Consider the following 14,658-nt stretch of genomic DNA (forward strand, 5'->3'; position numbering starts at 1 on the left):
TTTAATATAATAAATATGAAATAGTAATATTATAAGTACATGACCATTAAATTACATGACCTAATTAAAAAGGATGAATCCGTAGAAAAGAGTTTGGGTAACGTATAAACAATAAAGTGACTGAAATCATATGCACATTGATGGCTGCTTCTTTCAGTTTCAATTCTTAATAAAGTTACCGAAATCATTAATTTGGTTTTTAAACCCCACGTTCTTTTTGAAGAACACCCTAAAATTGGTGCTCTAATTTTTTTCCAAGACATTGATGGCTGATTTCTTCCGTTTCTTTTCCCTAATAGAAATTATTCCTTTACTTATTATTTGCAGTAATTTCACTCTTTATATTTTATTCTTTCATCTTCCATGATAACTCCTTCTACATGCTTTTTCAGATTCTTCCCAGCATTCTATATAAATGCACAATAATGTGTCTTTGTCCCATCATCCTTGTATTCTTTCTGGTACAGTTTTCTTTACGGGCTTTTTGGTTGCCGCATCACAAAATTGGTAATAATTCTACACTCTTGTCATTACCTTTAAACTTTATTAAGATATTCATATATTTTACCAGCTGACGTTGCTTGATTTTTCAATTAAACCTCAAGAATCAGTAGCTTCTTTGAGCATTACTCTTGTCTTGCAACTATATATTGCATTTGGTGCTTCATCTTCTAAAGGATATATATTCGCAACTATATATTGCATTTGGTGCTTCATCTTCTAAAGGACATATATTCGATAGGTAAAAAATTCTACATTACAACAATATATTGTGTTTGCCTCTATTCTCCTAGCTACTACGGGATAACTTATAATGGCAAACGGAGAAGAGCTAGGAAAGTTGTGCATACCTATTAGCAAGTTGAAGAAATATGCTACAGAATAGGTAATTAAAGTTTTAGTCGTTCCACGAGGCTTAATAAAGGAATACAAAAATGAGAATGGTGAAGGTGTACGTTGGCAGCTAATATTCGTTGATGAAGAGGTAATTTTATTTTAATAGTTTCTTTTGTTCAATTCTCAATGCATTGCCTCCTTTGGTGATTTTATTGCTTGTCCGCATTGACACAGGGAACAAAAATATAAACTACTCTTTTCAACAACGATGTTCAAGTATGGAAGAATTTTTTCGACCAAAATAAAAAGCTACTACATTATAAATGGAAAGATAAGCGGCACAAAACCAAACTTCTTATCTGTGCACAAGGACCTCGAAGTAGCATTTAATAGCAATACAGAAGTAATACAATGCAACACTGAATTTATGTATCAACAATTCTCCAATGGTTTTATTTCTTTGGACGAGTCAGAATAATTCACTAATGAGATTTTATTTGGTAAATACCTACATATATTTATTGAGTATTTTGCAGCTGCAATTATTCAATATTTAATAATTCATTTTTTTAGATGTGGTTTGCATTGTAATAAAAGTGAAAGCACTAAATGGAGAAGGACGAAGCAAAAGGCGAGAAGTAATAGTTACGAACGAGAGGTAAGTTACCACCAGTTATTCGCCACTCATGTTTTAAACTTTAGTACCTGCAAAAGCAGAATGTAATTTTTAAGACACTCAATTTTAAATATGTAGGTATGATAGGAAAACTTTGACTTTGTGGGGAGACTTAGCTGAAATTGAGGCGGAATTGTTAGAGAACATTGAAAATTCCAAGTCAGTAGTAGCCTTCTGTGATGTTAAAAGCTCTACTTTCCAAGGTATAACACCTCATACCTTATGTATTTTCATAATTTTTTAGACAGCCTTAATATAACACTAAATTCGCTGATCCTTTTTAAATAGGAGATTTTGTCCTTTCGACGACACCTGTTAGTAGCTGCTAATCTACCCAACATTTGAGAAGGCGAAAGATCTCAACAAATGGTAAATTGTCAATTTCTCTTTTAACTTATTTACTCTACATATGTTAGGTATATGGAACATTCTAAAGGAAGTTTTACAATACAAGAATGACAATATGAAGGCAAGCAAGATAGGCATAAGTTTAATGCCAAGTAGACTAATGCAAATAGCTAGAGAAGTCAAAATCACTGATATTATAGACGGCTCAGTTGTCAACTTGAAGTATATTTTGAAAGCAAAACATTTATTAGTTTTGACTCTGCAGAAGATGACACCAATAATTATTACCGGGAAGAATATCTAAACACTTTAACACCCAATGATCTCCCCCTGTATAGGTATTTTACCATATATATCATGATTTATAAATATATTTTGTTCCTCCACTATTTCTCTTTCTTTTACCTCAAGCATACACACCTGGAACATGCAATAAAAAATGATTTTCATTTTAACTTTTAGTTTCTTATGCAGGAAAGTATTGAAGGAGAACGCACCCATAATGCTACTCAGGAATCTAGACACTTCAAATGGCTTACGTAACGGAACAAGAATGATATGTAAAGGCTTTCACAACAACGTTTTACATGCAGAAATTATGATCGGTCATTGTGTAAACAAAGCATGTGTTTATGCTACACATTCAGCTTTCACCCCTGAAAATGAAGGATATCCTTTCAAGTTCATTCGAAAGCAATTTCTAGTACGTCTTTGCTTTGCCATGGCAATAAATAAAGCACGAGGCCAAACCATTCCCAATGTTGGCTTGTATTTGCCACAACATGTTTTTTCGCATGGACAACTGTATGCTGCACTTTCAAGAGGGATATCAATTTCCACAGCAAAAGTTCTTGTCATGACAGAGCAATCGACACGTAAAAATAGAACATATACCAAAAACATCGTCTACAAGGAAGTGTTACCTACAATACAAGCATATAACATATTTGCAAAAAATAACATAAGTAATTAGATTATTATCTATACTGCATAACTAACTAAATTAACTGCTTTACTTTTCAAGTTCAGACGACATATAAACATTGAAGTCCAATAATCAACTCATAAAATAGAAAAATCATTCTTCAGTTGAGCTTGTAATTTTACTCTTACACTTTATACTCATTACATACACATTTTAATATTATCACTATCCTTATAAAAGATTTGTACTTGCACACGTGGGACACACGTGCCAAATAAAATGTCGTGTTTTCCATTTGCTAGGCAATAATTTGGTTGAAAGAAGAGCATAACCTTGTACTCATGTACAAACACAGCTGACGATTGGATCTTAGTGGTACTTCAACTTAGATATTTTTGGCCCATGTACTTCAACAATGGTGCATCTGCAACAAAATTCCGCTCAGGAAAGTAAATTGTAGTTGTTTCTATGGGAGTGAAGCGCAATAGTAGCATACTAACATGAAATAGAGCAAAGCTATAGTTACAACTTTAGATAAATCGTCTAATGTAATAAGCTTAATTGCCATTAAAGATTATATTTAAACTAATATGCACTTTCGCAGTACCAATAATACACAAAATGAAGTTGATGTTCCATTCTACTTTATATATGTAATGCCTGAGATACTATTGTCAACAATGTAGTCAGCACAATAAGCTACTCTACCTTAACTTCTAAAGAAAATATTATTCACGTGATTTTATAATTTTTGTACTCATTGACATTGGGTGCGTTGCGCGTGGACCAGAAACTAGTATATTATATATAATTGTCTCAAAACATCTTCAACTTCATAAGAAAAGTTTTCATTCCAAGCCTGAACCTAGTTTCTGGTTGATAACATCTTCTTTACTGGCAGTAGAGCAATAAAGCACTGTGACACTGGACAGCAGAAAGAAGATCCCCTCAACCAAAAAGCAGGAACAGTTACACAACCTGCCTCAAAGAGTAGCTGCCTCTTTTCTATCAGTTGCATTCCTTAAATTTTGCCTTCTCACTGAGCTCTTGAAATGCATCTACTAGATTCTGAAGCCTTGCAACAAACTCGATCAGCAAGGAAGTAAATGTTGCCAGTGACAATGTACTAGCACTTTCAAATGTCCGTACTTCACGTTCATTCAAAATTACATCTCCAAGAACTGAAAGCCGTGAAGGCCACATCGTCTGCTGCTTGAACACATCTTCTGAGGAACCCCATTGTGAAGTAGAAAAGTTGACGCTTACATTTGGATTAAGAGTATCCATGTGCTTCAATGTGTGAGCAGACCTTAGATGAAGAGTTGCTTCACTAAGAGAGTTTATTAGCATGGGTTTAGGTTCATTGTCCTTCAGTTCTTGAATGCGTTCAGGATCTTCAAACTTCTTAGGTCTTTTTGAACTTTCCCAATTCTCTGCATTAACCAAAAGATAAGATTTCTGGTCAATCAACAGTTGAAGATTCTCCGCAGCCTCATGAACTTCTTCGAGAGGATCTCCAGGGAATAGTTTCTCCATCTTTTCTACTTTCTCTCCAAGCTGCCGTATCACTTTAGCTCCTTCAGTCCCAACTCTCTGAATCTGCTTCCTAAAAACCTGCCTCAACTCAGATGCTGCCTACAAGAAGAAAAATTGCATGAAGCAGTGACCACTCAACCCCTAAAGCATAAATTCTTAATCTTTTTGATTTAGTAATCAAGGACAGTATCATAACAAGTGCAAACAGGCAATAATAGCTCCAAGATCAGTTTCCTGTCGTACATTTTATGCAGCTATCTGTCACCGATTAGCAGGCAAGGATTCTTGTATTTTTAGTTCATTAAGAGGAAAAGATATCTCAATGGATATAAACATATATGGTATGTCTATTAAGTAGATAACCAAGAAATTGTTTACAAGATAACTTCAGTTTGATATCTTTGAAGAGAACATTTTATTTGTCTGAAGTAACATTAAATAATGCAAAACTCCTTCAAGACTAGAGCACTAGGTGAACTGCCACCATGTGCTAGAAGAATTTTTTGTGTCAAGCTACCTACGTTAAAAGCTGACATTAATATATTTTGTGTATAAATGCTTCTTTAGAAGCTGCCTTCAAACTGTTTCGCTAGCAAAAAGGATGACACTAGTGGACAAAAATCATCTCAACATTTTTAGGATAGGTTATTTGCAAAAAAGAAAAATTGCATAAGTAATAAAAGAAGGGAAAGTTACAGCCAAAATGCAAGGGTACTCAGTTAAGCTGGCATTTAGAAATGATAACCGAATTGAAAACCAAAGTTATCAAAGGCGAAAAGCTCCAATGACCATGGGGCATTAAGTACAAAGTGCAAATTCAGCATTGGCTTTAGTGAAGAAAGGCGCTAATGAAGAAAAAAGAAAAATTATATATGTAATGTAAAAAAAAGTTCAACCATTTCAAATTTCTAGTTTGGATGTCAAGATGTAGTTCTCAGTTTTGAGTGACTGGTATTCTTATGCAAAATTTCTAATTTATTATTCCCCGTCATTAAAACATTCATTCATATCTTCTTCTTCTTTTTTTAATGTTTACGTATCACGTTGCTTTGCGGGTTCGATTCCCTCTATTCGCCCAAGATTCAAATAAAGTAACTTATTTATTACCATTTGTGTAATTCCATAAATAGCATTACACATATCCTTAAATTAAGGATTTGGTATAGTTGGCCGTGATAGTGTAGTGATTCTATCCCTCCTCTACATTTTCTTTTTTTCTTCCACCTTAAGAGGAAAAAGATTCTATTTATATTCCAGCTAGTGCTCCCTCTTAAAGAGGTCCAACTTAAGCGTTGACTAACTTCAAGTTTTATGTGCACCTCGAGTGATATATGTATCTGAGATGGGCTTCTAAAGTAGCAAGTAAATTTTTAACTTATTTATTGAACAATCCAGTGGCATGGCATTAACCATTATGAATGGCACGAAAAAACTTATGGTCAATATTTGACTACTCTGTAAAATTATAAAAACTGGAGTAAACTCTGAATAATTTACGAAATAGCTGGCTGGAACTGCAGTTCCATGGTTGAGTTCTTAGCCCCAAATAGGTTAGTTAACAAATGAGACATGCCAACAATGTGAATATTTGGTACTGACAAATCAGTTTGATTTTCGTCTGGTAAAAAATTACAATAAATACTTATGCGCGCCTCTTTCATGTTTGACCAAGAGAAAGAGTTAAAAACCCCTTGACAGATACTAACTTAAGCATAGTTCCTATGTATTTACTATTCCCTAATCATGGTTACATGGAACTTTATAGGTCTAGAATGCTGATTACTTTAAGTACTTCTCTCCTATGCATCTAAAATACTTCTATTCATTATTCATAAGCTGCCTAGTTCCATATCAAAGTAAAAACGAAGAAAGAAAAAGTGGCAGATGTGAGATAGGCTTCAAATTTATGGAATAAAAAAAATTCTGTGCTGCACATTGCTTTAGGCCAAGTCAGGAAGAAAAATTAGAAAAAGTTATACCTGTATTTCTGAAAGAATACAGCCATGCATAGCCATGACTGTGAAAGCACAATGCCTCAGTGCACCGCTGACTTTAACGTATTCACCCCAAGGATAATTGAGCATTCTGTAACGGCCATGAGGGGGTTCCCACACAGCAAAACCTAACTGAACCAGGATTACCAAAATTAGCAACCCAAGAAAATAGGTGATGTTCCACCAAACCCACATGAATGTCCACATACAATTTTTTTTTCTCTTTCCATCCAAAATAAGGTAAAGCTCCACTATAAGTCACATGTGTGCTACCTTATTTTTCAATTTCTTTAATACACAAAAGTTACCAGCCTCCACACCATTTAATGTTGAACATACACTTTCAGACTTTAATATAATATAGTGCAGAATAGGCCATTCAATTTGGAATGGAGGAAATACCACATATTTATGTTATTATAAGCATCAATAGCAACATGGGTTTACCAGAGAATCTTCTTGGTTGGTGGACTCTACAGCAGTCCTATAACCATTGTAGACAGGATCATCGGATGCCTGGTAAAGAAGAATTTTTGATGGTATCCTTTCGTATTCAAGACATTGCAAATAGTCATTGACACAACCTGAAAAAGAAGCATTGCAGATATCAGCCGAGCATAGCATGTCTAGGACATGTCCGACGACAATCTGAAGAAATGAGATTAAAGAATCTCCACCTTCCAAAGAAGTAGCGACACCCTTAAAATTTTTCGCCACCAATTTGTGCAAATCTTCACCAGCCCAAATGGGATAGATGCAGACATTTATAAGCAAACAGACAGTAGCTCCAACCCCAATTAGCAACAATCGAGAAACAGCGGTCTGAACAAAATCTGAAGTCCCCGATACTAGCACTATACAATATGTCAATAAGAAGACTCGGAATCCATATTCATATTGCTTCATTGCTGGATACAGTTTCAAATAAGTCGCACAAAATCCTGAATGAAAGAGGAAAATGTAATGATTAGAGTAGTACAAAAGTGAATTTCCCCGGAAATATATATACACACATATTTCCACCCCAGAAAAGGATAAAGGAGAGAGAGAGCTGTCATGGTAACGAGCGGGAGATATCGAAGATCAGGATATCATATATGTATGAGCCTTGGAACATATTTAGTAAATGGCTTTACTAGCTTTTGTCTCGTGTAGTAGCCAAGCAAACTCTTCCCGTCAATGGCCCACTTAACCCTTATACAAGGTAAAAAAGAAAGATGGTGATTGTTGCTGTGATGTTGATGCACAAGGTACGTGGAGGTGAAGAAAATCTATGTTGCTCGGACTCTCCGAAAATATCGATGGGTGCGTATCGGATCCTCCAAAACGAGTATATTTTTGGAGGATCCGACACGGGTGCGACAGCTGTTTTGGAGAGTCCGCGCAACACAGAAGAAAACTGAAAAACCTTTCCTTTACTTGAACCATTGTCCCACGGTGTAGGATAATATTGGGTATGTTGTTATTGTTGTTGTTGTTACTTGAACCGTTGTATATGTGTGATTGTCTATTTGTCTTCAAATCTAATATGCAATGTTCTTCAGTAAGATATTGAACCTAAGCATTCTGTCAAGGGTACTGAAATGATTGATTTTTCTTTTACTAAGTTGGAAGTCGAGGGGCATATATATATATCAATAGGTTCACTCAATTCAAGAGTGGAGAATTATGCTTTGGTCTACAGAGTGAAAGTTGAAGCTGTAGTTGCTTCTTTGGTGTTTTAGGTGCTCATGTCACCCAGTTACCAGTTTGCAAGGCTCTCTCTATATCTTTCCTTGCTCTATTTTTCTCCTAATCACCTATATTTCGAAATTCTTCTAATTGGGGTTGTTCATTGGTCGGTTTGGTACGGTTTTGAAATATTTCGGTTCGATATTTCCAGTATTCGATTCCTTAAAATGCTATTCAGCATTCGGTTCGGTATGATCCAATTTTTGTCTTTTCGGTTTCAGTTTATTCAGTTCAGTAACTGTGGTTTGTATTCGGCTTGAATAAAGAATTATAACTTTTTTGTTTTTAAGGGGCGGGTCAATGGCAAAACCGAAAGAAACCATAAGAAATCTTCACCAAATATGTATCAGGGAAATGTTTGTCCATAAAGTTCGTTTCAGTGTATACTTTGAACTATGAAGGTCACTTCAAAGCACACAGATCACCACAATCCTCCATTTCTCAAATTTGATGCGGGGTAGACTCTAGTAATATCAAACAAGCAATACTAATATGTCCTGTAACTTATGACCTCTCCGCTATTTTCCTTTCAGCCAAAGGGAAACAAATGCACTGCTGCACTCAGTACAACCTACTGAAAATGTTAACTTGATTGATTAAAAACACACACACAAAAAAAAAGAAATTATGGCAACATTTATACAGTTACTTCACACTAGCAAGCTTCTCAAATTGTGCCTTTTATACTTATGTTATAATCCAATACCATATGTGGAGAGGCGAATCCAGGATTTAAATTTTATGGGTTCAATTTTTAAGATTTTTAATATTGAACCCATTATATATTTAAAGTTATGGGTTCAAATCTATTATTTTTACAACTTTAATGAATTTTTACAGATAAATTTCTACTCCACGTTGAAAGTTATGGGTTCAATTGAACCCGTAACTCTCACACTGCATCCGCCTCTGCATATGTGTACTGCATATGTAAGTATGTATTTCCGTATAGTGTATTTTATTTTTTTATTTTTTTTAAATAACGACTACGAAAATTCTACAACCTTAAACCAAATACTGTACCGAATACGGAAATAGAAACTAAACCTGCAATAAATACGCTGATGACAATCACAACCTCTTGGCATTTTCCAGCCATAAGAGACAATTCAGCAATGCCCAGAGCTAACCCTCCAGCAGAAAACGTTCCCAATGCCCTGTTAAATCCTTTACTGAGCGTCGCACCTTTACATTAACAAATTCTAAAATTAGCAATAAAAACATAACAAAGCTACAAACTTGAGGCATAAAAAACGAAAATTTTACATACCTATACTGAATTCAAAAACGACGACAACAGTGAGAATTGCCCAAATGGAGTGTTTACCAATATAAGGCAAGGGTTCTTTGAAGAAAATAAGGATCGAAACAAGAGCAAGAGCAAAACCCACTTTAGCAGAAAATATAATTTTCCTAGGATCACTTCTACCCATTTTAACTGCTTTTGCTGCAGCTTTTTTGACATCGTTACAAAACTCAGTAAGCCGATAGCGTAAACGTTCCAGAAAGTTCTCATTTCCTGTGAAAGATGCACCACCACCTACTCCCAATTCTGAATACCCTTTTCTGGGTAGTAATATTCTTTCTTTGTTTGTTTCAACAAAGCTTTGCTTCAACGAGCCAAGATATGCCATTTTCTGGTCTTGTTTTGGATCAATTGTTACAAAATTTGAGGAGAGATTTCCATGATTTTTATATTGGATGCTTTATAAGTATTGATTCTTTTTGGGGGAAAAAATTATTGGTGTGTGAGTTGTGACTTTTGATCTGAATTCAACTAAATTATTGAGATTCCAACTTCCAAGTGTGTGTGCAGACGTGTACTTGTCGTCAACTGGATCTCAAGATTGCAAGCTTTTGGTCTCTGATTTTTTACTTTTTTTGGAAAAAGAGTAGTATTTGTTTTTTTTCTCCTTTCTTATTTTAGACTTTTCTGTTTTCCTTTTTCACGGGAGATTTTCTATTGGGTTTTCACAAGAATGGTCCCTTATGGTTGGCGTAGGTTTAAGCCAAACTTTTAAAATTAACGTAAGGCGAAATGACCTCCTCATCAATTAAATTTATACCGAATTTTAAAGTTGTTATATAAATTTTTAACTTTTTCATTTTAGCATCTCAACTCAATCAGTTGATTATAAATAAACTCCTTCGTCAGAGTGTATAGCTCAATTGCCTGACAAAAAAAACACACATAAAGTACTAAGATCATTTATTATTTTACACGTGTCATCAGTGGATCCCATTTTTTTATAATTAATTTATTAAAATTTATTTCTTATTTTATTTCTTTCATTATTCCTTCGGCACCTTTTATCGCCACCATTGTGAGAAAGATCTCAGCCATCACTTGACAATATGCTCAATCAACAAACTTTCATAAAATTCATTCCATTTTCACTTCTAATCAAGCTTCAAATATGGGACACGGCGGGACAGGAGAAATTCCGATCAATTACGAGGGCATATTATAGAGACGCCGCAGGAGCTTTGCTTGTTTACGATGTGACTAAAAGGCACACTTTCGAGCGGCTGTCGAGTTGGCTTGAAGATATACAACAACAAGACAACACAACAGTAATAGTGATGGGGAACAAGTGTGACACCTGAGAAAATATTAGGGCTATTAGTGCAGAGGAAGGCGAGGAATTCGCGAAGAGTAATGGATGTTTGTTTATTGAAGCTTTTGCTAAAACGGTGGTGAATGTGGTGGCGGTGTTTGATAAGACGGTGGAGAGAATATGTGAGAAGATAGGATACGGGGATGTTGAGGTGGTGGATGAAGCTCTGGGAATTAATATTTAGAATTGGAAAGAACACAGGGGGTGAAGAGAATTTTGCGGGGATGAGGAAGTGAGTCTGATTTATTTTCTTTCTTTTTAATTTGTATTTTTTTCTGGTTTTAGATTTTTTAAATCAAAACTATTGTAGTCACGCACGTAATTTTTGTGACTTGCACACACCTTGTCCACACCATCTTTGTCGCTGCTACATGTGCATGGTCGACGGTCAAATAACTTTATTAGTTATCGGATACGTGAGTTTGAATGTTCAAATGAGAACAATGTAAGTTCGTGTATCGGTTTTAAAATCCGGTACAAGTTTAAGTGGCCACGAGACCATTTCGTCTTAACATAATTTAAAAGTAATTTTAAAAAAATTATTTTTGATAAGAAGTAATTTTATTTGGCACTTTTGAAAAATATTTTTGATCAATAATTACTGTTTGATCAAGCTTTTAAAAAATATTTCTAAATGTATTTTTTTAAAAGTGCCTTCGGAAAGAAGGTACTTTTTTCTGCTTCTCAAAAATTGTTTCTACTTCTATTCAAAAATTCTTTTTTTCTTCCGAAAGCTTGACCAAATACCTTAATTTTGAAAAGAAAAGAAAAAAGTCATTCGAAGCTCCTCTCCTTAGAGTCAAATGGCTTTCAGTTCCTCTGGCGCGCCCTAGCCAAGCGATCCTCGCCTACACAAGCAAGCACATTAGCTCCCTCATTTTCTCTCTTCTCCAGATATGCCTTTAATAAGTCCTCCACCTATTCTCGTGTGACGACATTTATGATTTGTGAAATTCAGGAATGAACAGTTGCAACAATTATGTTCAATTTCTTTTGACAGTCTTAGATAGTGGTGAAAATTTTTGGCCCAAAAATAAACTTTGGCGAAGTCAAAAATTTCGCGAAAAATGTTCAAAATTTAATATACACCTATAAAAAATAATTTTTGACTTATGTACACAATATAAGTTTCTATATACAAAGTATAATTTTTCGATGAAGGGTGTTCGGTTGACCACCCTTTAATGTATGTGGCTACGATACTGTTTTTTTTTTTTAATAATTAAAAGGTCAGAAATATTGTAATTCTGCGAAGATTTTCTACTACTCCCTCCGATCCACAATAAGTGCCCAATTTGCTTTTGGCACACCCATTAAGAAAATGCTAAATTCTAGACAAAAATAGTTAGTATTACTAAACTACTCTTCATTAAGCTAGCATTTGGCCATAGATTCCAAATTTGTTTTGAAAAATCTGATTTGGGTGAAGTTTGGTTTGGACATATTTTTTCAAAACATATTTCCCAAATTTATTTTGAAAAAATATGTATATTCTTAGTGTTTGTAAAGATTTTGGCCCAAAACTAGCTATTGAGCTGGTTTTGGGATTTGGAATTTTGCCAAAATATAGGCAAAATCTATGGCAAACATGAGTTTGAAAAATAAAATCCAAGTTTATTTTGGTAAAATCTATGGCCAAAAGGGTCCAAAATGTTGCACCATAATTATAGTAGTACTTACTTCTCTTCTCAAATGTGAGGAGAAAATCACTTATACGTACATAAGGGTAATTTTGAATAATAAATTGAATTTTTTCTTGATTATATAAATGGATACTTATTTTGGATCAAAATAAAAAAGCAAATTAATCACTTATTGTGGACCGAAGAGAGTAATATTTATCCATTTAACTTTTTATAATCTTCTCTTAATTATGTCACAATAAGTGTAGTTCCACGACTGAAATGTTAATGGCAATATTTGTCCCGTTGAGTTTAGACATTCTGTTGTCTCCTATTAATTATGTCAAAAAAGTTAGCGCCATAGAAGATTATACTTGAAAAGTAATACTCCCTACTGTTCACAATAAGTGGCCAATTTGCTTTTTCATTTTGGTTCAAAATAAGTGTTCAGTTATGTAATCAAGAAAGAATTCAATTTGTTTTTACAAAATAACCCCTATGTATATATCCCTAAAAAGTTTTCTTACTCCATACGTTAAATGTTTAATTAGGGGTAGTTTAGTCATAATAACTATTTTTGTATAGAATTTAGTATTTTCTTAATGGGTGTGCTAAAAGCAAACTGAACACTTATTGTGAACCGGAGGGAATATAAATCAGAAGTAAACGGATTTGAAATAACTTTTAATTAAACTAAACGAATAATAGTAAGCTTTTGTGAGTCAATAAGCAACCATCAGTAGGGATAAGTAATTAAGTATGGATTAATTATTAATTGAGTGATAATGAAGTTATTTATTTGAGAATAATATCTAAGTAAGTATCATATAATTGGTCAACTCTTCTAATTCCAATTCAAACCGACAGTTAGGGCGGTTGCTCTTACAAAGTTGCACGTCTTTTTCGGTTTCTCTATTTATCAATAACTTGAGGATATTCTTTAACCAAAGAAATACTATATGTAATTTTAATCGGAAAATATATTTGAACAAATCAAGAATGGCCCAAATGTCCAGAATAGGGGTATAATGGTAACTTCGCACGGCTTTTGAGGGCATAATGGATATTTGTGCATTTTTGTTTTCCATATATACCCTTTAGCAGATTTTTCGTTTTAACTTAAATTTTTCAACAATTCTCTCTCTCACTAATTTAATTGTCTTACCTTTCAGATGCATGCTTCATCATTTTTAATAAAGCACATATACACATACTATACTAATTAAACGAAATACACTAAAATATACATATACTATACCAATTAATCGAAATACACTAAAATATATAGATAATATATTAGAGGAAATACGTATAAAAATTAGAGGGAATACGTATAAAAATTAAACTACTGATATTTATGATTAAAGTGGTCACTTTCTAACCCTAAACACTTAATATATTTGGTCAAACCTAAAAAGCTTTTTCAGCCCCCATTTTTCTATATTTGTTTTCTCCTTCTTCATCTCTTATACTTCTTAGGGTTAGATTAAGGAATGGACCACGGGAAGAGGAATAATGCTTCGAAAGTTTATGTAGTGTTTCGTGGTAAGAGGCATGGATTGTACAACTCTTGGCATCAGTGTGCTCCTATGGTTATTGGTGTCAAGGACAGCATCTTCAAGGCCTTCAAAACTTATGATGAAGCTATAACAACTTTTATTGAGTTTAGAAATGGATCTCAAGCTGATAATATATCGGCATCGAAGGTATATATGGTATTTCGTGGTAAAAAGCCAGGATTATACAACTCTTGGTGTGAGTGTGTTCCTATGGTTATAGGTTTCAAAGGAAGCATCTTCAAGTCTTACAAATCTTATGATGAAGTAGTAGCAATATTTAATGAATTCCAAAAAGAAAACGTTTACAGTGAAGAACAATCTTCAAGTTCGTGTGTTGATGAAAGTGATGTTGGAGCAAGTGCTATGCCATCTGTGTTGTTAGCTGGAATGTTTGTAGGGATGAAGATTCAAAAAATGTTCAGTTTGATTGTTGATAAGAGTATTTTGTTCAACTTTTGATTATTGTTTAGTTTGGTTATTATCAGTTTGATTGTTTAGTTTGATGTGTTACTGGTTGCCGCATTCAATCTTTGTAGAATAGAATATTTAGGATGCCAAAGCCTTTGTCTTTTGTACTCCATGTTGGAATGAAATAAAATATGTCTCTTGAATTTAACAAAAAATAATATTTTGAACTGAACTGAATGTTTTAATTTGTCTATTTTGTTGGAACCTTGTAAGTGCCAAAGTATTATCATTTTGAACTTGTTTTAATCCGTACTACATTGATTCATAAGCACTCAACTATCTTCATAAGTTCAGTATGTGCTAAATTTTGCATTTTGAAGTACTAAACTATCTTCATATTTATT

The 14,658-nt window shown here is 34.0% G+C and overlaps 3 protein-coding genes across 4 annotated transcripts; 2 read left to right on the forward strand and 1 right to left on the reverse strand.

Moving 5' to 3' along the window:
• The first annotated feature begins 410 nt into the window (after positions 1–410).
• On the forward strand, positions 411–2,507 carry LOC104248670 (uncharacterized). Of its 2 annotated transcripts, none has more exons than XM_009804972.2 (5): positions 411–507; positions 1,411–1,495; positions 1,592–1,716; positions 1,802–1,882; positions 2,336–2,507. In XM_009804972.2, the coding sequence occupies exons 1-4, from the start codon at positions 426–428 to the stop codon at positions 1,840–1,842; spliced, it is 333 nt and encodes a 110-aa protein (XP_009803274.1). In that variant the 5' UTR covers positions 411–425; the 3' UTR covers positions 1,843–1,882; positions 2,336–2,507. The 2 variants fall into 2 exon arrangements, with proteins under 2 accessions (XP_009803274.1, XP_070024712.1); XM_070168611.1 differs by having other exon boundaries at positions 1,805–1,882.
• Positions 2,508–3,568: 1,061 nt separating this feature from the next.
• On the reverse strand, positions 3,569–10,012 carry LOC104248671 (aluminum-activated malate transporter 5-like). The gene is given in 7 exon segments (XM_009804974.2): positions 3,569–3,802; positions 3,804–4,421; positions 6,302–6,448; positions 6,764–6,900; positions 6,994–7,257; positions 9,095–9,232; positions 9,318–10,012. Coding segments are annotated over 7 exon segments (1,701 nt in total). The 5' UTR covers positions 9,682–10,012; the 3' UTR covers positions 3,569–3,769.
• A 3,768-nt stretch (positions 10,013–13,780) lies between these two features.
• Positions 13,781–14,305, forward strand: LOC138888198 (uncharacterized). Its single transcript, XM_070170016.1, has one exon. The coding sequence runs from the start codon at positions 13,781–13,783 to the stop codon at positions 14,303–14,305; it is 525 nt and encodes a 174-aa protein (XP_070026117.1).
• The last annotated feature ends 353 nt before the right edge of the window (positions 14,306–14,658 follow it).

This window comes from Nicotiana sylvestris, chromosome 3 (assembly GCF_000393655.2).
Source record: "Nicotiana sylvestris chromosome 3, ASM39365v2, whole genome shotgun sequence".
Taxonomy (NCBI): Eukaryota; Viridiplantae; Streptophyta; class Magnoliopsida; order Solanales; family Solanaceae; genus Nicotiana; species Nicotiana sylvestris.

Bases quoted from the DNA above. Each gene is read 5' to 3' on its own strand.
- LOC104248670 (XM_009804972.2), top strand. From the start codon at position 426: ATGTGTCTTTGTCCCATCATCCTTGTATTCTTTCTGGTACAGTTTTCT. The intron at 508-1,410 runs GTAATAATTCTA...TCATTTTTTTAG, and splicing joins GTTGCCGCATCACAAAATTG to ATGTGGTTTGCATTGTAATA. The intron at 1,496-1,591 runs GTAAGTTACCAC...TTAAATATGTAG, and splicing joins GTAATAGTTACGAACGAGAG to GTATGATAGGAAAACTTTGA.
- LOC138888198 (XM_070170016.1), top strand. From the start codon at position 13,781: ATGGACCACGGGAAGAGGAATAATGCTTCGAAAGTTTATGTAGTGTTT.